Raw genomic sequence first — 27,654 nt, 5'->3', positions numbered from 1 at the left:
AATGGAATGAAGAGGCATATGCATTTCCAAATAATACCTCCTATATTCTGCTCTCAATGGATGTCTGCCTAAAGCCTGCAGAAAATACAGAAGTCTGCAATATTGAGCAGTAAAGGAAGTAAGCTGGATTTATGATAGCTTTTATTGACTTTGGTGTAATAAACTTGCCTGCTGGATGGACAGGACAGCCTGGGCCCTAGATTATTTCTATAACACTCATTCTTAGCCTAAAATTTCACTCTCGAAGTGATCTTGCCCATTTTTACATGATCAGTTACTTTTAGATTACCTACAAATCTATATGACTGCCTAGATGTCTCCCCTGTATATCTCATTGTGATTGACTCAAAATACTTCTAAATGAACACATCTAGCATAATGCTTGGCATTTAGTAGTTTAACAAATATTTGTTGAATAAAACTGAAGTGAAGTGGAAGTCACTCAGTTGTGTCCGACTCTTTGCGACGACATGGATTTCATGGAATTCTCCAGGCCAGAATACAGAAGTAAGTAGCCTTTTTCTTCTCCAGGGGATCTTACCAACCCAGGGATCGAACCCAGGTCTCCTACACTGCAGGTGGATTCTTTACCAACTGAGCTATCAGGGAAACCTGAGTAAAATTGAGGAAACATATAAAATATTTCAGAATATGCTTAGAATTTGGACCACTTCTGTTGTTTTAGAAAAATAAAGTTAAATACTCTGAATTTAATAAGCTTAAGTTCAATTAAGTTCAGTCCCTCAGTCATGTCTGACTCTTTGCCATCCCATGGACTGCAGCATGCCAGGCCTCCCTGTCCATCACCAACTCCCAGAGCTTACTCAAACTCATGTCCATCGAGTCAGTGATGCCATCCAACCATCTTATCCTCTGTTGTCCCCTTCTCCTCCCACCTTCAATCTTTCCCAGCATCAGGGTCTTTTCAAATGAGTCAGTTCTTCACATCAGGTGGCCAAAATTTTGGAGTTTCAGCTTCAGCATCAGTTCCTCCAATGAATATTCAGGACTGATTTCCTTTAGGATGGACTGTTTGGATCTCCTTGCAGTCCAAGGGACTCTCAAGAGTCTTCTCCAGCACCACAGTTCAGAAGCATCAATTCTCTGGTGGTCAGCTTTCTTTATGGTCCAGCTCTCACATCCATACATGACTACTGGAAAAACCATAACTTTGACTAGATGGACTTTTGTTAGCAAAGCAATGTCTCTGCTTTTTAATATGCTGTCTAGGTTGGTTATAACTTTTCTTCCAAGTAGCATGCATCTTTTAATAAGCTTAATGCTTCAAAATAATTCATTGCATATTGCTGAGGCTTGACTGTGTGTCTATTTGATTATTTATGATATATAGGATTCCTTCTAGTCTGAAAAGGTCAATCTTCATTCCAATCCCAAAGAAAGGCAGTGCCTTTCAAACTACCTCACAATTGCACTCATCTCACACGTTAGCAAAGTAATGCTCAAAATTCTCCAAGAAAGGCTTCAAAAGTATGTGAACTGAGAACTTCCAGATGCTCAAGCTGGATTTAGAAAAGTCAGAGGAACCAGAGATCAAATTGCCAACAGACGTTGAGTCATAGAAAAAACAAGAGAATCCTGGAAAAACATCTACTTTTTTATTGACTATGCCTTTGACTGTGTGGATCACAACAAACTGTGGAAAATTCTTCAAGAGATAGGAATACCAGATCATCTTACCTGTCTCCTGAGAAATCTGTATGCAGGTCAAGAAGCAACAGTTAGAACCGGACATGGAACAACAGACTGGCTCCAAAGTGGGAAAAGACTATGTCAAGGCTGCATATTGTCACCCTGCTCATTTAACTTATATGCAGAGTACATCATGCGAAATGCCAGGCTAGATGAAGCACAAGCTGGAATCAAGATTTCCAGGAGAAATATCAATAACCTCAGATATGCAAATGATACCACCCTAATGGCAGAAAGGGAAGAAGAACTAAAGAGCCTCTTGATGAAAGTGAAAGAGGAGAGTGAAAAAGCTGGCTTAAAACTCAACATTCAAAAAACTAAGATCTTGGCATCGAGTTCCATCACTTCATGGCAAATAGATGGGGAAAAAGTGGAAACAGTGACAGACTTTATTTTCTTGGGCTCCAAAACCACTGCAGATGGTGATTGCAGCCATGAAATTAAAAGACACTTGCTCCTTGGAAGAAAGGCTATGACCAACCTAGACAGCATATTAAAAAGCAGAGACATTACTTTGCTAACAAAGGTCTATCTAGTCAAAGCTATGGTTTTTCCAGTAGTCATGTATGGATGTGAGAGTTGAACCATAAAGAAAGCTGAGCACCAGAGAATTGATGCTTTTGAACCTTGGTGTTGGAGAAGACTCTTGAGAGTCCCTTGTACTGCAAGGAGTTCCAACCAGTCCATCCTAAAGGAAATCAGTCCTGAATATTCATTGGAAAGACTGAGGCTGAAACTGAAACTCAAATACTCTGGCCACCTGATGCGAAAAACTGACTCATTTGAAAAGACCCTGATGCTGGAAAGATTGAAGGCAGGAGGAGAAGGGAATGACAGAGGATGAGATTGTTGGATGGCATCACCGACTCAATGGACATGAGTTTGAGTAAACTCCGGGAGTTGGTGATGGACAGGGAAGCCTGACATGCTGCAGTCCATGGGGTCGCAAAGAGTCGGACACGACTGAGCAACTGAACTGACTGACTAGTCTGAAAACATTTCATGAACTTTAATACAGATAAAACATTTGGCACACAAACCCAGAGCAGCATACATTTGAACTAGTACCTTCCCTGACTAATTTTTCCTAATTATAGTTTTCCTGTCACTTTTTGGAAGAAGATGGAAATGTACCTACATTTGCCTATCTTTTCCCCTCAACGTTTTCATATCTGTAGTAATGGGTTATACAAAATGAAATTTATACATGTTACTGAAGTTTATACATTAAATATTAACAGATTTATTTAGCAAGTGACAGCTTGTAACTTTGGTTCAGATACAAACAACTCCTCTCAAAAAAAAACTTTAAACTTTGTATTATAAAACTTAAAAGTAAAAAAAACTTAAAATTATTAGTGTTAGTAAACATTTATGATTCATCTTAACTTTGTTATTTAAACTTGTTTTCTATTTTTAATTTTTTATAGTTAGCCTTGTGGAAGGACATTTGCTCGATGAAAGTTTAGAAAGGCATTCATCTTACTTGATTTGACTAAATTGTTTAAGAAAGACCTTGAATAATCACTTGGGTCTTTAAAGAGTGAAAATCCTCTAATCTGAACATGGAGAGAATGAGGCTACAGACTCCATGAAAAATATCATCCAGCATATGACCTTGGGTCCAGAAGAAACTAAGTTTAATGGGTTCAGTAACCTCTTTCCCTGAGGACACACTTGCTTTAAACATACATTCACTGCTCATAGCATCCACTCCCACTCCTAAGCCCTGGGACATACCATAATAGTGACCCTAGGGGAAAAATGGCATTGATCTCGAGGATTATGGATATATCATATGCATGCCATCACTTCCATCACAGGCTGCTAATTTCTACCTGATAGTACTAGTAACCTTTCTTTCTTTCTTTCAATGCATGCAATTAACAGATGATGTCAGACAAGAGAAATGTCATCCTGTTTTCTGTATTTGATGAGAATAAAAGTTGGTACCTCACAGAGAATATTCAGCGCTTCCTCCCCAATGGAGTACAGCCCCAGGATCCAGAGTTCCAAGTCTCCAACGTCATGCACAGTAAGTGATCCAGCATTTGAGTCCAAAGAGTAATGGATAAAGGGAAGTTGAAACTGCCAAATAGATGTGCAGTTAATGCATTACTTTATATGCCTCACAAGAGTCATATTTCCTTAAAATTATTATATATGAGCATGTGCAATTTTATATAAATGCATAAATACGATCACATAATGCATATATATTTTCTTTTAGAAGGCATCAAATATCTAGAGAAGTTTATTTTAAAGGATAAATAAAATAAGAGACACAATTTTCATTTACCCAAACATATATAAACCTTAATATGAAATGTACTCAATCAGTAAATTGCACATGAAATACCAAGGGAAAATGCAATTTTATATATAAATATAGCTGGTAAAACAGTTGCCAGCTGTAACAGTTTAACAGTCAAATTAATCAAGACATTGTACATGAAAAAAATGCAACATCTTTTTTCCAGCTTTATTGTATATATTTTAAGTGTAAAACATGATTTTTTTTTACCCTAAGCAATGCCACCTGCTCCTCTCCATTCAGCTCCCACCTGCTGGTGGCAGATGTGAGTGTCTGGGGTACTTTTCTGCTGGGAGTTGCTTTTAGGCATGTAATCTGTGGGTTTTATTTATTTTTCCTCCCAGTTAGGTTGCCCTCCAAGATTCAAAAACTTCCCCCAGACCCGCCAGTGAGAGAGTTTCCTGGTGTTTGGAAACTTCCTCTATTAGGACTCCCTTCCTGGGACGGGTCTCCATCCCTAATTCTTTTGTCTCTCTTTTTATCTTTTATATTTTGTCCTACCTCCTTTAGAAGACAATGGGTTGCTTTTCTGGGCGCCTGATGTCCTCTGCTAGCGATCAGAAGTTGTTTAGTGGAATTTGCTCAACGTTCAAATGTTCTTTTGATAAATTTGTAGGGGAGAAAGTGGTCTCCCCATCCTATTCCTCTGCCATCTTAGCTCCTCCAATCTTTTTTATATTTATTTGGCTTCCTCTTCACTTTTACCTGCCCACCTCCTTCCATCTTCTACCTTTCCACTAACCATTTTATGTTCAGGTAGCCCATGTTAAAACATATTTTTCCATGATTGTATAATCATATATAAACACATATATGTTGTATTAGTCTGCTAGGCTTGCCATAACAAAATCCCACAAACTGGGTGGTTTCAACAGAAGATATTTATTTCCTCAGAATTCTAGAAAGTCAAAGTCTAAGATCAAGGAGTCAACAAGATTGGTTTCTTCTTATAGGGAAAGTTGTAGACAGACATGTGCACACATAGAGGAAAGACCATCTACCAGCCAAGGAGGGGGACTCAGAAGAAACTTAATGATCTCATTTTAAATAGTTACCTGTCTAAAGATGCTATTTCTCAATGCAGACCCATTCAGAGGTACTAGGAATTAGAACTTCAGCATAAAAGTTTGGGTGGGAGCACATATGTGTATGTGTTTATACATTCACACAAGTCAGAATGGTCAAAAATATGAAAAAAATTCCATCCTCACTATAGAGAAATGCAAAATTGAATACCATTATGATAACACTTTATACCTATCAGACTGGCAAAATTATAATACAGTTATTACTAGTGGTTGTTGTTAGTCGCTCAGTCATGTCTGACTCTTTGCGACCCCATGGTCTGTAGCCCACCAGGCTCCTCTGTCCATGGGGTTCTCCAGGCAATAAAACTGGAGTGGGTTACCATTCCCTTCTCCAGGGGATTTTCTTGACCCAGGGATCAAACCTGGGTCTCCTACATTGCTGGAAGATTCTTTACCATTTGAGCCACCAGGGAAGCCCTATTACTAGTGGGCTTGTGAGTAAAAGGATACTATCGTACCATGCTAGTGCATAACTACCACAGTCTTTTTGAAACCGATCTGATTGAAGCCATTTAAATTAAAAATATGTGCCTTCTGAAGTTCTGGTTCTGATTAAAATAGAATCACTCTGTCAATCCTACTGGATTTTTCTTTAACAGCATGGATTGAGCAGCTATCTGAGAACCCTGAAAAGTAGTTGGCAGCAAGTAAATTGGGGGAGGAAATTAGAAAGATTTAAAAGAATGCAGATTGGAAGTAAAGGAATAAAACTGAATATGACATGATTATCTACACTGAAAATCTCCAGATATCCACAAAAAAGCCCCTAGAAATAAGTGAGTTTAGTCTAATTGTAGAATGCAAAGTTGACATATAAATTTCTATATAACAATAGCCTAGTAATGGAAACTTCAATTACAAAAATAATACCATTTATAATGCCTCAAAAAATGAAATACTTAGGCCAAAATCTAACAAAATGTGCAGAATCTGTACACTGAAAATTGCAAAACACTGAAATTTAAAAAAATTTTAAAAGACCTAAATAAGTGGAGTGACATACAACAGCCACAGTTTGGAAGACTCAGTGGAGTGAAGTTGTCAGCTGTTCCCAAACTGATTATAGATTTAATGCAACTCCTATTAAAATCCCATGATGATATTTTTTGTTAGTAGGGAAAAGTATATTATAAAATTCATATGGAAATGCAAAGGCACAGGAATAGCCAAAACAATTTTGGAAAAGAAAAATCAAGTTGGAGGGCTCATACTATATTATCTGGTTTTAAGACTTCTATTCCCTGGTAGCTCAGCTGGTAAAGAATCTACCTGCAATGCAGGAGACCCAGGTTCAATTCCTGGGTCAGGAAGTTCCCCTGGAGAATAGATAAGCTACCCACCTCAGTATTCTTGGGCTTCCCTGGTGGCTCAGATGGTAGAGAATCTGCGTGCAATGCAGGAGACCTGGGTTCAGTCCATGGGTTGGGAAGATCCCCAGTAGAAGGGCATGGCAACCCACTCCAGTATTCTTGCCTGGAGAATCCCAATGGACAGAGGAGCTTGGTGGGCTACAGTCCATGAGGTTGCAGAGTCAGACACAGCTGCGTGACTAAGTGCAGCACAGCACATAAAGCTACAGTAACCAAGATGGCATTGTATTCACAAAGTTGGATGATATAGAATGTCTAGTGCAGAAATAGACCCACACACATGCAGCTAACTGATTTTTGATGAAGATGGAAATGCAATTCAATGGAGAAAGGATAGTCTTTTCAACAAATAGTGTTGGAACAGTTAGTCACCCATATAAAAAAAATGAACCTCAACCTAAATCTCACACTTAAAGATTAACTCAAAATGGATCATAGATCTAAATGCATAATGTAAAACCACAAAAAGTTTTTTTTTAAAAATAGAAGGAAATTTTCATGACCTGGAGTTAGGCAAAGGGTTCTGATAAATAACACCAAAATCAAAATTCATAGGAGGAAAAACCTGATACATTGAATTTCATCCAAAAGGAAAAACTGTTCTACATTAGATACTGATAAAGACAATGAAAAGAGAAAATATTTGCTAATCACATATACATATCTAAACTCTCAGACTCAGCAGTAAGAAAACAAACCCCTAAAAATGGATAAAAGATTTGAATAAATACATTACCAGAGAAGATATATGGAAGGCAAATAAGCACATGAAAAAGTTACTCAACATCATTGACCATTAAGGAAATGCGTATTAAAACTACAGTGAGATATCACTCCAGGGCTATTTTAACAACTAAAATAAAACAAAATGGATAACATTAAATATACTGGCAAGAGTGCAGAGCAATAGGAACCCTCATGCATGTACAATCAGGTAGTCACTCTGGAAAACAGTTTGGAAATGCAAATCAAAGTCACAATGAAATATCACCTCACATCCATTAGAATGCCTGTTATCAAAAGATAACAAGTGTCGGCAAGGATGTGCAGAAATGGGAACCCTTGTACACTGTTGGTGGGAATGGAAGTTGGTACCACCATTATGGAAAGCAGTTTGGAGGTTCCCCTCAAGTTTAAAGATAGAACTATCATTGTTGTTGTTTAGTCATTCAGTCATGTCTGACTCCTTGCGACCCCACAAACTGCAGCATGCCAGGCTTCCCTATCCTTCACAATCTTCTGGGGTTTGCTCAAACTCATGTCCATTGAATCAGTGATGCCATCCAACCATCTCATCCTCTGTCATCCCCTTCTCCTCCCGCCTTCAGTCTTTCCCAGCATCAGGGTCTTTTCTAATGAGTCAGCTCTTCACATCAGGTGGCCAAAGTATTGGAGCTTCAGCTTCAGCCTCAGTCCTTCCAAAGAATATTCAGGGTTGATTTCCTTTAGGATGGACTGATTGGATCTCCTTGCAGTCCATGGAACTCTCAAGAGTCTTTGCCAACACCACAGTTCAAAAGCATCAGTTCTTGAGCACTCAGCTTTCTTTATAATCCAACTCTCACATCCATACATGACTACTGGAGAAACCATAACTTTGACTAGACGGACCTTTGCTGGCAAAGTAATGTCTCTGCTTTTTAATATGCTGTCTATGTTGGTCATAACTTTCCTTCCAAGGAGTTAAGTGTCTTTTGATTTCATGGCTGCAGTCACTATCTGCAGTGATTTTGGAGCTCCCAAAATATAAAGTCTGCCACTGTTTCCACTTTTTCCCTATTTGCTATGAAGTAATGGAACCAGATGCCATGATCTTAATTTTTTGAATTTTGAGTTTTAAGCCAACTTTTTCGCTCTCCTCTTTCACCTTCATCAAGAGGTTCTTTAGTCCCTCTTTGCTTTCTACCATAAGGGTGGTGTCATCTGCATATCTGAGGTTATTGATATTTCTCCTGGCAGTCTTTTTTTTTTTTTCCTTCTTTCCTGGCAGTCTTGATTCCAGCTTGTGCTTCATCCAGCCCAGCCTTTCTCATGATGTACTCTGCATATATGAGAAGTTTATTCTATCTGCATGGGATTTATATGTGTTGTCTGATTTTGTATTTCCTTTTTTCTAAATTTTAAGTTTTTTCTTTTTAATTTTTTGATCCATTAAGTGTTTTTAAATTCCAATTGTTCTTTACTATTTTGGAAGTTCTGCACACTTGTTTTCATTGTTGGAGGGGACTTGCCTTTGAAAGTTTACCCATTATACAGAGAATGTTGTTGTTTGTTTTGTTTTGTTTCCAGCATTATTAATATAAAGTGGTCATACAACATTGTATTAAACATTAAGGTGTACAATGTATCTACTTCATATACTTATATACAGCAAAATGATTTGATTTCCACAATGATTTTAGCTAACACCTCCAGCAGATCACGTAATTGCCATTTCTTTTTTTTGTGATGAGAACAGTTCAGATCTAACTCTCTTAGCAACTTTCAAGTATATAAAATACAGTATCACTAACAAAATCACCATGCTGTACATTAGATCCTCGGAACTTTTTCCTCTTATATAGCTGGAAGTTTGTACCCTTTGACCAACACCGACCCATTTCCCCAACACACACCCCAGCCCCTCATAATCACAATTCTCCTCTCTGTTTGTATGAGCTCATCTTTTTTTACATTCCACATGTAAGTGGAATCATAAAGTAATTCTCTTTCTCTGACATTTCATGGAGGATCACATTTGATTTGTAATGTTGAGCATCTTTTCCTGTACCTGTTGATCATCTGTATGTCTTCTCTGGGAAAATAAAGTCTATTCAGTTCCCCTGCCCATTTTTAAAATCAAATTGATTGTGTTTGTTTGTTTTCTTACTGAATTATATGAATTCTTTATATATTTTACATATTAATCCCTTATCAGATATATGATTTACAAATATTTTCTCCCATTCCATAGGTTGCCTTTTCATTGCGTTGGCTATTTTTTTGTGAAGATTTTTAGTTGGGTATAGTCCCACTTATTAATTTTTGCTTTTGTTGCTTGTGCTTTTGGTGTCATATCAAAAAAATCATTGCAAAGATGAGTTTTCCTATGTTTTCTAGTTTTACAGTTTCAGGTCTCATGCTTCAGTCTTTAATCCATTTCAAGTTAATTTTTGTGTATCATGTAATGTAAAGGTCCAAACTCATTCTGCATGTGGCTATTCAGTTTTCCCAACACCATTTATTGAAGAGACTATCTTTTCCCCATTGAATATTCTTGGCTCACTTGTCATTTATTAGTTAGCCATATATGTGAGAGTTTATTTCTGGGCTCTTGATTGTTTTCCATTGATTTATGTGTCTCTCTTTATTCCAGTGCCATACTGTTTATTTCTTTTTTGCTATACTATTTTAATCATTTTTTCTTGGAGTATAGTTTGAAATCAGGAAGTGTGATACCTCTAGTTTTGTTCTTTCTTAGGATTGCTTTGGCTATTCAGGGTCTTTTGTGGTTCCACATGAACAGCCATCTTTTCCATTAGCATTTACCAAATAGTGCATTCTTTCTGCTACTGTTCTGGGATGCTCCCTTTATCATATATTAAATTTCCATTTATGTCTCTATCTGTTTCTGGACTCTATGTTCTGATTGATATAATCATCTATACCTGCAACTCTGTGCGACCCCATGGATGTAGCCTGCCAGGCTCCTCTGTCCATGGGATTCTCCAGGCAAGAATACTGGAGTAGATAGACATTCCCTTCTCTAGGGGATCTTCCCAAAGCAGGGATGGAACCCAGATCTCCTGCATTGCAGGCAGATTCTTTACCATTGGAGCCACCAGGAACCATACCTGCATTAAGACCATGCTTATAATTACAATAGCTTTAAAATACCTTTTATCACTTTGAAGAGAAGAAACTTTGATTCTGAGTTATTTGCACTAAGCTAGTGTCTGAGCATAGCTTACTGGATTTGTGGGCCACTACCTTGCAGAGTAGACAAACATTTATTGATTGGATAGACAGATATATGGAAGAGGCTTTCAGAAACAATTCTCTTAAGAAGTTGAAATCTATTTTACTTTTATTTACTTTTCATTCAGAAATAATTTCAAACTTACAGAAATGCTGCAAGAATAATAGAGAACTCCCATATACACTTTATCCAGATTCACTCATTTTTAAGATTTTGTTATGTTTCCTTTATCATTCTTTCTTTTATATACATATTTTATAACTTACTTTCAACATGAGAATAGACTGTAGACATCATATCCCTTTATCTTTTAATACTCCGTTGTGTATTTCCTATGAATAAATATATTCTCTTACATAATCAAAGTGGAGTTATGAAATTCAGAAAATGTAGCATTGATACATTATCTAATACATAATATGTTTATCTAATTGACAGTCAATATTCCAGTTGTATCAATTAATGCTGTTCTTTGTAGCATTTCCTCTTCCCATTCAGGCTTTAGTCCTGGACCTAGTTGTCCTGATTCTTTGAAATTTGTTTCCTTGAATTTGGAACATTAGCAGATAATAATTTTAATCACCAGATCAATGATTTTCTTGTTTTTTTCCTCTGTATAGTTATTATTTTTCTCTTTGCAACTAATAAGCAGTGTGTAGGGAGATACACTGAGACCATGCAAACGCTCTCCTCCTCATTAACCTAGTGCCCACCATATAGCACCTAAATGCATCATTACCATAGTCTACAACTCTCTTCATTTTGAGATTGAAACCTAGCTGATCAAGCATTACAGTTTGCTTTTTTGGAAGGTATAATGTTATCTCCTTTTGAGAATAAGATACGGAGCATAACTTATAATCATTTATAATCATATCATGACAATCAAAAATAATAAATCCAGATACTGTTAAAATCTTCTATTCTCCATTTCTTTTGCAGGCATCAATGGCTATGTTTTTGATAGCTTGCAGCTGTCGGTTTGTTTGCATGAGGTGGCGTACTGGTACATTCTAAGTGTTGGAGCCCAAATTGACTTCCTCTCTGTCTTCTTCTCTGGATATACCTTCAAACACAAAATGGTCTATGAAGATACACTCACCCTATTCCCCTTCTCAGGAGAAACTGTCTTCATGTCAATGGAAAATCCAGGTTAGTTATTTATATTATTCTTTTACTAACAGCAGTGTTTGCTTCACTGCCATTCACATGGCTTTTTGCCCACTAGCTCACATCTGCCCACGAGCTCATCACATGCTAAATGGTTCAGGTGATTTTGGTAATTGCAAGGCATTTTAATGATAGAACCATATCAAATGAGCTTCACAGGTGGCTCAGTGGGGACAGAATCTGCCCACAGTGCAGGAAATGCAAGAGATGCAGGTTTGACCCCAGGGTTAGGAATATCCCCTGGAGGAAGGCATGGCAACCCACTCCAGCATCCTTGCCTGGAGAATCCCATGGACAGAGGAGACTGGCAGACTACAGTCTATAGGGTTGCAAAGAGTTGGCCATGACTGAGCATGCATGCATGCACATGTGCACCAGAGCAAATGTTTAAGTTAAAAGTCTTTGCTTTAAAAAGTGCCTTTACTTGCTGTGGGCCAACCTTTTAAGTGTGTTTATTAGACTGTAGTGGTGAATATACATTTATATCTGCAGTTAACACACAGGGGCTGGCTAAATATGTTTCTGAGTGCCTTGTGAACGTTGGTTTTGTTGGTAAGTGCATAATAATCTCCTCTTGCATGCGTACATACCATCAAACCACTGTGAAGCCTTCAGGACAAACATGACTGTCAACTTCTCATCACCTACCTCCCTCCAGAATGACTCAAAAGCAAAGCTTTTGAGTGCATCCAGTCTGGTGATCGGGAGGGACACCGACCCTGTCTAAACCTGACAAATTGTAGTCATTCTCTTACACTTATGGCTTTTCTGGAAGTAAATTCTCATGGGGAAATTTCTAGGAACTCAAAACCAATCTTATCATATAAAACCATAGATTCACCTTCATACCCAGAAACTCATCTTATACTTCAGCAATGTATTTTTGTGGGAAGTGAGTGAAGAAGACCCTGACAGAACTCCAATAATACCTCTGAAAGTATCTTGTTTCTTCATGTTTATATCTTCATTATCTGCTTTACAGCTAAGTTGCAAGGTCTCAGAGACCTTGTCATCTTGTTTGTCATTGAATCCCCAATGTTTATAGTGCCTGGCCTATAGTAGATACTTAATAAACACTTTTTCAATGAATGAATAAATTAAAAATGTGCAAAAATGTTATAAAACAGTATGCATAATATGATTGTAATTGTCTAAACCAAAGAAAGTGTGTGTGTGTGTGTGTGTGTAGGCAGAGAATGCTATTTAAAATGTCAATATTTTCAGAAGCTTGTAAACTACTTTGGTGATCAGTTAAATTCTAAAGACAAATTAAAACTCTGCTCTATGTGTCTTGAGGGGAAATTTTCTATCTTGATTATAAAGCTCAAGCTAAATAAAGCCCCTGGTCTATGTTGCTGATTTCTTATTTTAACTTCACTGTGGTCATGTAACAGACTCTGTATGATTACAGCTATTTTAAATGTGGTGAGACCTGCCATGCACCCAGTGTATGGTTTACTTTTAGATAACGGTCCATTTGTACCTTTGACACTGGCACCATCACAGCAGGTGTGCTCAGGCTCAAAACACAGGCACAGTGAATTCCATTGTCACACTAGGCAACCGCACTCCAAACAGTGGAATCATCACAAATGCATGTACGTCTCTGCCCCCAGAAACCAGCACTATTACCCAGGTCTGTGTGCTCACATGTCAGACCCAGCACCAAGAATCCCCTCAGCTAGGACCTCAGTCTATGGGTGAAAAGAAGAACAAAAGAACCCCAGCAGCCTTCACCACCTAGGAGGTCAACAACCCTCACCACCATCATGGACACTCAAAGCTTTGACAACCAAGGACCCTCCATAATTTTGCTGACACTGACCTCAGCTGACCGAGCTGCATGTGGTCTATGCTGTTGTGCCCTCGCTGGAACTGGAGCTTCTGAATCACACACTGAAAAAGAAAGAAAGAACCCAGAAATTCTGGAGCTAAAGAATACAGTGAATGAAGTGAAAAAATGCAACAGAGAGCTTTAAAAACATACTTGATTAAGCTGAAGAAAGAATCTGCAAACTCCAAGATAAATCTTTTGACACTATTGAGTCAAGAGGAGAAAAGAAGGAATGAAGAGAGCCTGCAGAACTTACGGAATACCATTACATTTTTCCAAAAGAGACAGAGAAGTGACCAACAGGTATATGAATATGTTCTCAACATCACTAATCATCAGGCAATGCAAATCAAAACCACAGTAATATATCAGTTCATACCTGTCAAAATGACTGTTATCAAAAAGTCAGAGGATGACAAGGATGTTGGCAAGGATGTAGAGAAAGCATCCTTGTGCACTTTTGGTGGGAATGTACATTGATGTAGCCATTATGAAGAACTGTGTGGAGATTCCTCCAAAAGTTAAAAAGAGAACTACCATCTGATCCAGCAATCCTGCTTCTGGGTATACGTACAAAGGAAATGAAATCAGGATCTTGAAGAGATACCTGCACTCCCATGTTTATCACTGCACTCTTCATAATAACCAAGACATGGAAAGAACCTAAGTGTCCATTCATGAATAAATGGCAGAGTAGAAAGACCCTGAGCTCACCTTCTCTCACAGGCACACCACAATCACAATTATTTTCAGAACGACCATCAGTGGAAAAGACTTGCACCTACCAGAGCAGATCTCCTACAACTAAAGCTATAAAGAAGGAACTGCAATAAGACAGTAGGACAGACATCATAATATTGTCCAATCTTATATCCCTGGGTGGGCATTTCACAAATAGGAGAAGAATTACAGGTGCAGAGGCTCTCTCAAAAGAAGTAAGACGTATAGCCCCATATTAGACTCCCCAGTCCAGGGATCCTGGACCAGAAAGACAAACCCCCAGAGCATTTGACTTTGAAGACCAGTAATGCATACAATTGAGAGTCCCATAGAGCTGGGGGAAATAGAGATTTCACTCACACGGTCCAGGGAAAAAGCAGGAATAGGAGGCTGGGTCAGACTTGCCTGCTGATTTTGGAGAGTCTCCTGGAGAAGCAGGGGGCAACTGCAACTCCTTTGTCCCTGGAGATATAGAAACTGGTGGCAGCCATTCTGGGGAGCTCTTTCTACCACATGTACACTGGTGCTTGCAAATGCCATTGAGGAAACCTCTATCTGGCTTATTAGCAAGAAAATGCAGTCCTGTCCTGGCTCAACATCTATAGGTGCGAGTTCTGGGACACATGATGGCAAGCAAATAACTGGGCATGAACACAGCCCACCCACCAACAGACAGGTTGCCTTATGAACCCCCTGAGACACAGAATCCCCTGGACATGGCCCTGCCCACCAGAGGGCACAGGGTCTGTCCCTGCATACCAGTGTGCAGGCACCAGATCCAGGACCTCCAGCCAGAGACCCTGGGGCCAAGCTCTACCCACCAGTGGGCAGGCACCAGCCCTAGAATTACCTGGACCCTGGTCCTGCCCTTCAGTGAGCCTGCTATAGTCTCAGAACCAGCTTCACTTACCAGTGGATGTCACTCTTTGTCACTATTCGCCATCATTATCTGCATATGACATGATGCTGTACATAGAAAATCCTAAAGACAGCACCAAAAAACTACTAGAGCTCATCAGAGAATTTGGTACAGTTACAGGATATAACCCCACTAGGGCTTCCCTTGTGGCTCATCTGGTAAAGAATCTACCTGCAATGTGGAAGACCTGGGTTTGATCCCTGGGTTGGGAAGGTCCCCCTGGAGAACAGAAAGGCAACCCACTCCAATATTCTGGCCTGGAGAATTCCATGGACTATATAGTCCATGGGGTCACAGAGAGTCGGACACAACTGAACGACTTCACTTTCACTTTTCATAGGATATAAAATTAATACACAGAAAATCTGTTGCATTTCTATACACTAACAATGAACTATCAGAAAGAGAAATTAAGGAAACAGTCCCATTTACAATTGCATCATAAAAATAAGATATCTAGGAATAAACCTACCTAACCAACCTAGATAGCATATTAAAAAGCAGAGACATTACTTTGCCAACAAAAGTCCGTCTAGTCAAGGCTATGGTTTTTCCAGTGGTCATGTATGGATGTGAAAGTTGCACTGTGAAGAAAGCTGAGCACCAAAGAATTGATGATTTTGAACTGTGGTGTTGGAGAAGACTCTTGAGAGTCCCTTGGACTGCAAGGAGATCCAACCAGTCCATCATAAGGCAGATCAGTCCTGGGTGCTCATTGGAAGGACTGATGCTGAAGCTGAAACTCCAACATTTTGGCCACCTCGTGCGAAGAGTTGACTCATTGGAAAACACCCTGCTGCTGGGAGGGATTGGGGGCAGGAGGAGAAGGGGATGACAGAGGATGAGATGGCTGGATGACATCACCAACTTGATGAACATGTGTTTGAGTAAACTCTGGGAGTTTGTGATGGACAGGGAGGCCTGGCATGCTGTGGTTCATGGGGTCACAAAGAGTTGGACACGTCTGAGCGACTGAAATGAACTGAACTGAACTGAAGGAGAGAAAGGGATCCCAGGTGGCTCAGTGATAAAGACCCACCTGCCAATGTAGGAGATACAGAGATGTAGGTTCGATCCCTGGGATTGGAAGATCCTCTAGAGAAGGGAATGGCAACCCACTCCAGCATTCTTGCCTGGAAAATCCCATGGACAAAGGAGGCTGGCAGGCTACAGTCATGGGGTCACAAAGAGTTAGATGAAAGACCTGTACTCATAAAACTATAAGACACTGATGATAGAAATCAAAGATGACACAAACAGGTGGGAAGATAGATCATGTACTTGGATGGGAAGAATCAGTACTGTAAAAACTACTATGCTACCCAAGGAAATCGACAGATTCAATGCAATCTCTATCATATTACCAATGCCATTTTTCACAGAACAAATGACACTGATTAGCCAAAATAATCTTGAGAAAGAAAAACAGAACTAGATGAATCATCCTCCCTGACTTCAGACTACAAAGCAACAGTAATCAAAACAGTATGGTACTAGTACAAAAAACAGAGACATAGATCAATGGAACAGGGTAGACAGCCCAAAAGTAAACTCACACACTATGGCAATCTATCACAAAGGAAGCAAGAATATACAATGGAGAAAAGAGAGTCTCCAGATACTGAAGAAAAACTGGACAGATACATGTAAGAGAATGATATTCGAAATTATCTAACTTAATATACAAAACTAAACTCAAAATAAAGACCTAAACTGAATACTATAAAGCTCCTAGAAAATGACATAGTGAAACACTCTTTGACATAAACTGTGGCAATATTTTTTGGATCTGTCTCTTAAAGCAAAGGAGATAAAAGCAAAAATAAATAAAAGGGACCTCATTAAACTTAAAGCTTTGCACAGCAAAAGAAACCATTGACAAAACAAAAACAGAAAGACAACCTATTGAATGGGAGAACATATTTTGCAAATGATATGACCAGTGGGTTAATACCCAAACTATATAAACAGCTCACACAGCTCAATGTAAAAAAAGAAATTCAATTAAAAATAGACAGAAGGCCCAAATAGATGTTTTTACAAAAAAGACATAGTAATGGCCAACAAGCACATGAAAAGATGTTCAGCATCATTAATTATTAGAGAAATGCAAATCAAAACTACAATGAGGTATGACCTCACACCAGTCAGAAGGTTTCATCAAAAAATCCACTAACAGGGCTACCCTGGTGGTCCAGTGATTAAGAATCTGCCTACCAATGCAGGGGACACGGGTTTGATCCCTATTCAAGGAAGATGACACATGCTGTAGGACAGCTAAGCCTGTGTACCAGAACGACTGAGCCCATGCTCTAAAGCCCGTGCTCCCCAAGAAGAGAAACTGCCGCAATAAGAAGCCCACACAGCACAACTAGAAAATAGCCCCCATTCCCCACAACTAGAGAAAGCCCACATACAGCAGTGAAGATCCAGTGCAGCTATAAATAAATATATCTTTTTAAAAAAAAATCCACAAACAATAAATGCTGGCGAATGTGTGGAGAGAAGGACACCCTCCTACACTGTTGCTGGGAATGTAAATTGGTGCAGCTGCTATGAAAATCAGTGTGGAGGTTTCTCAAAAACATACAAATAGAACTACTATATGACCCAGAAATTCCACTCCTGGTTTCTTATACAAAAAAGTGAAAACTCTAAGCTATGCATCCCAAAGTTCATAGCAACACTATTCACAATTGCCAAGCTAGGTATCTGTCAATAGATGAATGAATAAAGATGTATACACACACACAGGCTTCCCTGGTATATTGCTCAGCTGGTAAAGAATCCACCTGCAATGCAGGAGACCCTGGTTTGATTCCTGGGTTGGGAAGATCCCCTGGAGAAGGGAAAGGCTACCCACTCCAGTATTCTTGGGCTTCCCTGGTGGCTCAGATGGTAATGAGCCTGCCTGCAATCCAGGAGACCTGGGTTCAGCCCCTGGGTTCAGAAGATCCCCTGGAGGAGGTGATGGCAACCCACTCCAGTATTCTTGCCTGGAAAATCCTCATGGACAGAGGAGCCTGGCAGGTTACAGTCCATGCTGTTGTAAAGTTGGGCATGACTGAGCAACTAAGCACAGCACAGCACTGCATACACACACAGTGGACTGCTATTCAGCCATAAAAAAGAATAAAATACTGCCATTTGCAGCAACATGGATGGGCTTGGAAGACATTAGGCTGAGTGAAATAAGTTAGAGAAAGACAAATACTGTATGATATCGCTTAAAGGTGGAATCTAAAAAAAAATACAACAAACTAGTGAATATAACAAAAAAGAAATAGACTCCCAGATGTAAGGAAGAAACTAGTGCTTACCAGTGGAGAAGTGGGCAGGGGCAATATAGCGGCAGAAGATTAAAATAATACAAACTAGTAAAATAAATAAGCTACAAGGATATGTAGAATCACACAGGGAATATAGCTGATATTTTGTAATAACAATAAATGGAGCATAATCTTTAAAATTTGTGAGTCGCTATATTGTACACCTGGAACTTGTATGGTACATCAACCATAACTTAATAAAAAAGAAAAAATTTTAATAAAAAATTTAATTAAACAAACTGAAAACTAAAAAAGTGACATGTATATATGATGAACTACTATTCATCGATTAAAAAAGAAGGAAACACTAGCATTTGTGACAATATGGAGGAACCTGAGGGCATTATGCTAAGTGAATAAGCCAGATGAACACAAATGTTATATGGAATCATTAATATGCAAAATCTTTTTCTTTAAAAGAAAAGAAAAAGTTGAACTCCGAAACACATAGTAGAATGACGGTTATATCATATTTTGCAATCACATAGTAGAATGACGGTTATATCATGTTTTGTAATCCACTTTGTGGAGAAGGAAATGGCAACCCACTCCAGTATACTTGCCTGGAAAATCCCATGGACTGAGGATCCTGGTAGGCTACAGTCCATGGAATCGCAAAGAGTCGGACACGACTGAGCAACTTCACTTCATTTCACTTTTGGGCTTCCCTCATAGCTGAGGTGGTAAAGAATCTGCCTGCAATGCAGGACACCTCAGTTCAATTCCTGGCTGGGGAAGATCCCCTGGAGAAGGGATAGGCTACCCACTCCAGTATTCTTGGACTTCCCTGGTGGCTCAGATTGTAAAGAATCTGCCTGCAATGCAGGAGACCACAGTTCGATTCCTGGGTTGGGAAGATCCCCTGGAGAAGGGAAAGGCTACCCACTCCAGTATTCTGGCCTGGAGAATTCCCTTAGGGTCACAAAGGGTCAGACACGACTGAGCAACTTTCACTTCACTTTTGCTCACTTTATGATGTTTTTTATATTTTTCTGTGTCAATAAACATAGATGAACATCTTCATTTTAAAAGACTGGTTAGTATTCCATGCTAAGGATACTGCAGTACCCTTGGATTGTTAAAGATCTCTTGGCTATTGAAGCCTGAGGTGGGCTCCTCAACCACTTGTGATCAGGTGGGCTGTGTCTCTCTGGGTTACTCTGTTGGGAACTAGCTCCAGGATTGAAGATCAGCCTAAAAATTTAATCAGTTCTCTGAAATCCCTGGGTATATCACTGAGGTTGTAGACAGGTCTGTATATTTGTATACTGACCATTCTCAAACTTGACCAGGCATGTTATGCTTGTGTCAGAAGCTGGAGTAGGAGATTGGCAGCTGTATCACCAAGGAAATTATAATTTAATTTTCTTTGCATCTCTGGTTATACCTCCTTTCTTATTTCAAATTTATATATATATATGATAGAATTTATTTTTATTTGGTTATTTAATTGAGGTTTTTTTGAACTCACATTTAAGCTCTTGAATTGAAATTTATTAATTACTATAATCTTTTAATTTATTTTTATTCACACACGTAATACAAAAAGATGTTATCATTACAAAATTTCAACCAGTACAGATATAACTAAAGTTCTTCTTGACACTATTTCCAATCCCAGGTCTTTCTCAGAGTATGGTGGGTGTCATTCCAAACCAGTTTATAGAGTTTCATTTCCCCTTTTCTCATCTATTACTGTCTTTGTCAAGGAGCGAAAGTATTAGATTTAGCTAAGTTATAACAAAATGGTTGTCTGTGGAGGCCTTACAAATAACTGAGAAAAGAAGAGAAGTAAAAAGCAAAGGGGAAAAAGAAAGATATACCCATCTGAATACAGAGTTCCAAAGAATAGCAAGGAGAGATTAGAAAGCCTTCCTCAGTGATCAGTGCAAAGCAATAGAGGAAAACAATAAAATGGGAAAGACTAGAGATCTCTTCAAGAAAATCAGAGATACCAGGGGAACATTTCATGCAAAGATGGGCACAATAAGGGAAAGAAACAGTATGGATCTAACAGAAGCAGAAGATATTAAGAAGAGTTGGCAAGAATATATAGAAGAACTGTACAAAAAAGATTTTCATGACCCAGATAACCACGATGGCGTGATCACTCACCTAGAGCCTGACGTCCTGGAGAATGAAGTCAAGTGGGCCTTAGAAAGCATCACTATGAACAAAGCTAGTAGAGTTGATGGAATTCCAGTTGAGCTGTTTCATATCCTAAAAGATGACGTTGTGAAAGTGCTGCACTCAATATGCCAGCAATTTGGAACACTCAGCAGTGGCTTCAGGACTGGGAAAGGTCAGTTTTCATTTCAGTCCCAAAGAAAGGCAATGCCAAAGAATGTTCAAACTACCTCACGATTGTATTTATCTCACACAATAGCAAAGTAATGCTCAAAATTCTCCAAACTAGGCTTCAACAGTACATGAACTGAGAACCTGAGAACTTCCAGATGTTCAAGCTGGATTTAGAAAAGGCAGAGGAACCAGAGATCAAATTGCCAAAATCATTGGATCATAGAAAAAGCAAGAGAATCCCAGAAAAACATTTACTTCTGCTTCATTGACTATGCCAAAGCCTTTTAACTGTGTGCATTACAACAAACTGGAAAATTCTTAAAGAGATGGGAATACCAGACCATCTTACCTGCCTCCTGAGAAATCTGTATGCGGGTCAAGGAGCAACAGTTAGAACTGAACATGGAAAAACTCCTTTCCAAATTGGGAAAGGAGTACGTCAAGGCTGTATATTGTCACCTTGCTTATTTAACTTATATATAGAGTACATCATGTGAAATGCTGGGCTCGATGAAGCACAAGCTGGAATCAAGATTGCCAGGAGAAATATCAATAACTTCAGATATGCAGATGACACCACCCTAATGGCAGAAAACAGAAAGGAACTAACGAGCCTCTTTATGAAAATGAAAGAGGAGAGTGAAAAAGCTGACTTAAAACTCAACATTCAAAAAACCAAGATCATGGCATCTGGTCCCATCACTTCATGGCAAATAGATGGGAAACAATGGAAACAGTGACAGACTTTATTTTCTTCGGCTCCAAGATCACTTCAGATGGTGACTACAGCCACAAAATTAAAATACACGTGTTCCTTGGAAGAAGTTCAGTTCAGTCGCTCAGTCATGGCCAACTCTTTGTGACCCCATGAACCACAGCATGCCAGGCCTCCCTGTCTATCACCAACTCCCGGAGTCCACCCAAACCCATGTCCTTTGAGTCGGTGATGCCATACAACCATCTCATCCTCTGTCGTCCCCTTCTCCTCCTGCCCTCAATCTTTCCCAGCATCAGAGTCTTTTCCAATGAGTCAGCTCTTCGCATCAGGTAGCCAAAGTATTGGAATTTCAGCTTCAACATCAGTCCTTCCAGTGGACACCCAGGACTGATCTCCTTTAGGATGGACTGGTTGGATCTCCTTGCAGTCCAAGGAACTCTCAAGAGTCTTCTCCAACACCACAGTTCAAAAGCATCAATTCTTCGGTGCTCAGCTTTCTTTATAGTCCAACTCTCACATCCATACATGACCACTGGAAAAACCATAGCCTTGACTAGACAGACCTTTTTTGACAAAGTAATGTCTGCTTTTGAATATGCTGTCTAGGTTGGAAGAAAAGCTATGACAAACTTTGACAGCATATTAAAAAGCAGAGATAATACTTTACCGATAAAGGTCCATATAATCAAAGAAAGCTATGGTTTTTCCAGTAGTCATGTATGGGTGTGAGAGTTGAACCATAAAGAAGAGTGCTTTAGAATTGATGCTTCTGAACTGTGGTGTTGGAGAAAACTCTTGAGAGTCCCTTGGACAGCAAGGATATCAAACCAGTCATTCCTTAAGGAAATTAGTCCTGAATGTTCATTGGAAGGACTGATGCTGAAGCTGAAGCTCCAATACTTTGGCCACCTGATGCAAAGAACTGACTCCCTGGAAAAGACCCTGATGCTGGGAAAGACTGAAGGCGGGAGGAGAAGGGGATGACAGAGGATGAGATGGTTGAATGGCATCACTGACTCGACGGACGTGAGTTTGCACAAGCTTTAAGAGTTGGTGATCGACAGGGAGGCCTGGTGTGCTGCAGTTCATGGTCACAAAGAGTCAGACATGACTGACTGAACTGACTGAAGTTATAACAGTGGAATTTTTAGTCAATAATGTGATTTAAATTATTCATTTCAACTCCAGTTCTGGTCTACTCTAGCCCAACATGGTTTTATAAAATCAAAAATATGCTTTACATATCATGAAATTGGGTTCTTGTATTCCACGTCTTCATATTTTTTAATATACTCCTTTATTTCAGTAGAAATCATTCTCTAATCACTTCTTGAGAATGGCTGAATTAGAGGTAGATTCTTTGAATCCTTGTGTATTAGAAAATCTCTTTATTCTCATTTCCTGTTTGAGTGATTATCAGGCTGCACATAGAATGTAATGTGCATTAATTCCAAAGTGTCTGAACACAGGAAGATTTTTCATGGGCATCCTATTGTCTAATAGGGCTCTGTGAAATATATTTTGAGAAAATTTTTCAGTTAAGGTTTTGCTTCTGTAACTTGATGAGACCGTTCATTTACCTGATGGGTAGCTTAGTAAAGGTGTATTTGTTTCCATTTATGCTTATGCATATACTTCACCACCATAAAATTCCTTCACTCAGATAATCCTGTTCATAGTAGATCATTAATATTGTATTAATATTGTAGTATCATTAATATTTATAGTAGGTCATTAATACTGTTTGCACTGTGATGAGTTATTATGTTATTTGTATCCTAAACCTAAGTCCTGCTCCCTTATGGTTACTTATCCTACACATTGGTCATAGTGGATGCTTGGCATTGTGTTGTGTGATTTGAGTGCATTATTAGATACTATGAGTCATTTATAAAGTTGAAAACTGGAGCTCAGAGACCTCAACTGACTTGCTTAAAGTCACACAGCTGATAAATTGTAGCACTGGGACTTGACCCCAGGCAGTGAGAAGGAAATGACAACCCACTCCAGTAATCTTGCTGGGAAAATCCCATGGAGATAAGAGCCTGGCAGGCTATAGTCCATGGGGTCACACAGAGTTGGACACTATTGAGCAACTGAGCACTGAGAGCACAATGTTACTGTAGAACCTACAGCACTGTGCTGTATAGCAAAAACAGCTGGCCTGTGTAAACTTTCCAGAGTTAAGTCACTGTCATTACTGGAGTTCTATGTGACTAGTAAGACTCGCCACTCTTATGTATGTTAGTTACATTTCTCCATTTTTATGCCAACATATGTTCATTTAAAATCACAGCCCTTACTTGTGGTCACAAAGAGATATGCCACAACAGCAGCAATGCAAAAACCACTTTTACTATCATTGTTGGACTACTGTTACGTGTTTCTGGCATTTAACATAACAACTGGCAATATAATGGTACTAAGTAGTATTTTTTTTCATTTTTCTGGGAATGGAAGAGAATCTCTAGCACAGATCTTGCTTGTGACTTGAGTTATGAGTAATCAGAGTCTTATTCTTCCTCATCTCCAGGTCTGTGGGTTCTAGGGTGCCACAACTCAGACTTTCGGAACAGAGGCATGACAGCCTTACTGAAGGTTGATAGTTGTGACAGGAACGTTGGTGATTATTATGACACATATGAAGATATTCCAACCTTTTTGCTGAGTGAAAACAATGTCATTGAACCCAGAAGCTTCTCCCAGAATTCAAGGTACCCTAGCACTAGGCAAAAGCAATTCAAACCCACCACGACTCCAGAAAATGACATAGAGAAGATTGACCCTCAGTCTGGAGAGAAAATGCAGCTGCTTAAAGAACAAAGTGTCTCCTCTAGTGATTTGTTGATGCTCTTGGGACAGAATCCTACTCCACACAGATTATCCTTATCTGATCTCCAAGAAGCCAGAAATGAGGCTACCGATCATTTACCTGAACCAACAGAAAGAAACAAGGGCCCATCCCCATCTGAAGTGGTACATCTCAGACCAGAGCTCCATCACAGTGGGGAAAGAGTATTTACTCAAGAGCCAGAACTGCCACTAAGATTAAATGAGAATTTGGGAACAACTAAAATGGCAGAGTTGAACAAACTTAATTTAAAAATTTCAAGTTCATCAAACAATCTAATGCCTTTACCAACAATTCCATCAGACAAGTTGTCAGCAGGTACTGAAAAGACAGGTTCCTCTGGACCCCCAAATATGCCAGTTAATTTTAATAGTCAATTAAGTGCCATTGTATTTGGCAAAAGTTTATCTCATGTAATTGGGTCACGTGTACCTTTGGGCTTGAGTAAAGAAGATAATGATTCCAAGTTGTTAGAAGCATCTTTAATGAATAGTCAAGAAAGTTCACTGGGAGAAAATGTGTTATCAATGGACAGTGATAGGCTATTTAAAGAGGAAAGAGTTCATGGACCTGCATCATTGACCAAAGATGATGCTTTATTTAAAGTTAATATCTCTTTGGTAAAGACAGACAAGGCACCAGCTAACTCAACAACTAACAGAAAGACTCACATTGATGACCCAACAGTATTAATTGAGAATAGTACATCAGTCTGGCAAGATATTGTTATAGACAGTAATACCAGCTTTCAAGAAGTGACTTCTTTGATTCATGATGAATTGTTTATAGACAAAAATACTACATCTTTTGGACTAAGCCATGTGTCAAATAAAACTACTTCATCCAAAAAAAGGGAAATGATCCACCAAGAAAAAGAAGGCCCTGGGCCACTAGATACAGAATATCCAGATACACCATTCTTCAAGACTCTGTTTTTGCCAGATTCAACAAATGTGATAAAAAGAACCCATGGCAAGAACTCCCTAAGCTCTGGGCAAAGACCCAGTCCAAAGCAATTAACATCATCAGTATCAGAAAACTCTGTGAAAGATCAGAATGTCTTACCAGAAAAGAATAAGGCAGTAGCAGAAGATTATGAATTTAGCAAGGACACCGGCCTCGAAGAGATGATTTTTCCAAATAGCAAAAACATAGTTCTTACTAACTTGGCTAATGTCCAAGAAAATGATACAGACAATCAAGAAAAAAAATCCCAGGAAGAGACAGAAAGGAAAGAAACATTAATCCCTGAGAATGCAGTTTTGCCTCAGGTGTATACAGTGATTGGAACTAAGAATTTCCTGAAGAACCTCTTTTCACTAAGCACTAAGCAAAATGTCAGAGGTTTAGATGAAGAGACATATACTCCGGTACTTCAAGACAACAGGTCATTAAATGATTCGGCAAAAAAAGCCGGGATTCATGCAGCCCATTTCTCAAAACGAAGGGTGGAAACAAACGTGGAAGTTTTAGGGAATCAAACAAAGCAAATGGTAGAGAAATCTCCAAGCACTACAAGACTCTCTCCTATCCCAAGTCAGCAGGATGCAGTTCCTCACCGTGATAAGCGAGGTTTGAAACAATCCAGACTCCCACAAGAAGAAGTAAAGCTTGAAAGAGGGGTAACTCTGAATGACACCTCAACTCAGTGGTCCAAAAGCATGAAACGTTTGACCCAGGGCACCTTCACACAGACAGAACACAAGATGGAGAAAAGGACCATTACTCAGTCCTTCTTACCAGATTGTTCTCTGAGGAGTCATAGGTCAATTAGACCTACAAATGTGATCAAGATCCCACCCCAAGATAACTCTTCTCATCCTCCAGCATCAACCTATGGCTGTAACTTGGGGGCAAGTCATTCTGGGATCCAAGAAACCAGTCATTTCTTACAAAGAACCAAGAAAAATAACCTTTCTTTAGCCTTCCTAACATTGGAAGTGATCGAAAGTCAAAGAAAGAGCAGCACCCTGGGGAAACAGGCCACAAATCCACTCATGTACAAGAAACTTGAGAACATTGTTCTCTTGAAACAAGGCTTGTCTGAAGCATCTGGGAAAGTTGTTCATCAGAAAGACTTGCCTACAAAAACTAGCAAGGTTTCTCCTGCCCACCTGGATCTCAGGGAAGAGATCTTCCTTCAGAAAACACAGGGGCTTGTTAAATTGAATAAAGTCTACAGGCCTGGAAAAGTGCCATCTCTGAAATGGACAACAGAAAGCTCTGAAAAGATTCCATCCAAGCTGCTGGGTCCCCTTGCTTGGGATAACCAATCGGCTACCTTGATACCAAGAGAAGACTGGAAATCCCTAGAGAGGTCACACAAACTCACATCTTTGAAGACAAAAGATATCACTTTGCCCCTGGACCCTAGTGAAAACTATCATTCAGTAGCAGTAGCAAATGAAGGAGAAGATAAGGCCAAAAGAGAAACTTCCTGGCCAAAGCAAGAAGGGACTGGAAGGGTATGCTGTCAAAATCCACCAATCTTGAAACGCCATCAAAGGGAGATAACCCTTACTACTCTTCAGCCAGAGCCAGACAAAACTGACTATGATGATACTTTGTCGATTGAAACAAAGAGAGAAGATTTTGACATTTATGGTGAAGATGAAAATCAGGACCCCCGCAGCTTTCAAAAGAGAACACGCCACTATTTTATTGCTGCAGTGGAGCGGCTCTGGGATTATGGGATGAGTAGATCCCCCCACGCACTAAGAAACAGGTATGCGTCCATTGATTATTCCTTTGTGCTACTGTTGTGACCTTTGACTTGACCAGATGCTTAAACAATAGGGAAGGCACAATCTGCAGCGAGACTCCAAAGACTGTTTTACAGAGGAAGCTGAGAAGCAAGTGGCAAAGTCTAGATGAAGCTGAGGAGCAAATGGGAGGTTAGGTGGTGACACCAACAATGAGGGTTACAGGATGGTAAATACAGGTAGCATGAAACTCTTACTCTGGTGAGATGGAGAAGAAGAGGGGTCTACAAAAGGGTAGAGAGGTCAGAGTCAAGAAGCAGCCATGTGGAACAGGAAGGAAGTCAGCCTCACCTAACAGCTTATGAGCTGCTAGGTAAGGCTTTGTCTCCTGAGTGTGCCCTGATACACACAGAAGGAAGCAGTGAAGTGTGTGGTAATGAGATTGAGGTGACAGGGGAGGTCATTTTCCAAAGTACTGGGGATCCAGAGGCCAAAATGGGAGAATTTCAGTGTTAGGGGAGCAGAAGGAGGTTGGACAGGGGAGAGAACACACAGAGAAATATAGAAGATAAACAAGGAGAGTGAATCAGCCAACAAATATTTATTGAGCATCTTCTACATGTCAGGCACTTGCACAGACACTGAAGAATAGCAAAGCAGGAGCTTATAC

General features: G+C 39.4%; 1 protein-coding gene across 4 annotated transcripts in view; it reads left to right on the top strand.

The window, feature by feature from the left end:
• F8 (coagulation factor VIII) overlaps positions 1-27,654 on the top strand; it is a 144,642-nt gene that overhangs the window by 59,035 nt on the left and 57,953 nt on the right. For all 4 annotated transcript variants that reach the window (XM_065914954.1, XM_065914953.1, XM_065914955.1 and 1 more), the window contains 3 exons: positions 3,601-3,745; positions 11,383-11,592; positions 23,965-27,007. In XM_065914954.1, the coding sequence (XP_065771026.1) occupies positions 3,601-3,745; positions 11,383-11,592; positions 23,965-27,007 (3,398 nt within the window). The remainder of the gene's footprint in view (positions 1-3,600; positions 3,746-11,382; positions 11,593-23,964; positions 27,008-27,654) is intronic.

Source organism: Muntiacus reevesi, chromosome X (genome assembly GCF_963930625.1).
Source record: "Muntiacus reevesi chromosome X, mMunRee1.1, whole genome shotgun sequence".
NCBI lineage: Eukaryota > Metazoa > Chordata > Mammalia > Artiodactyla > Cervidae > Muntiacus > Muntiacus reevesi.
This window is presented reverse-complemented; position numbering and strand designations above follow the sequence as displayed.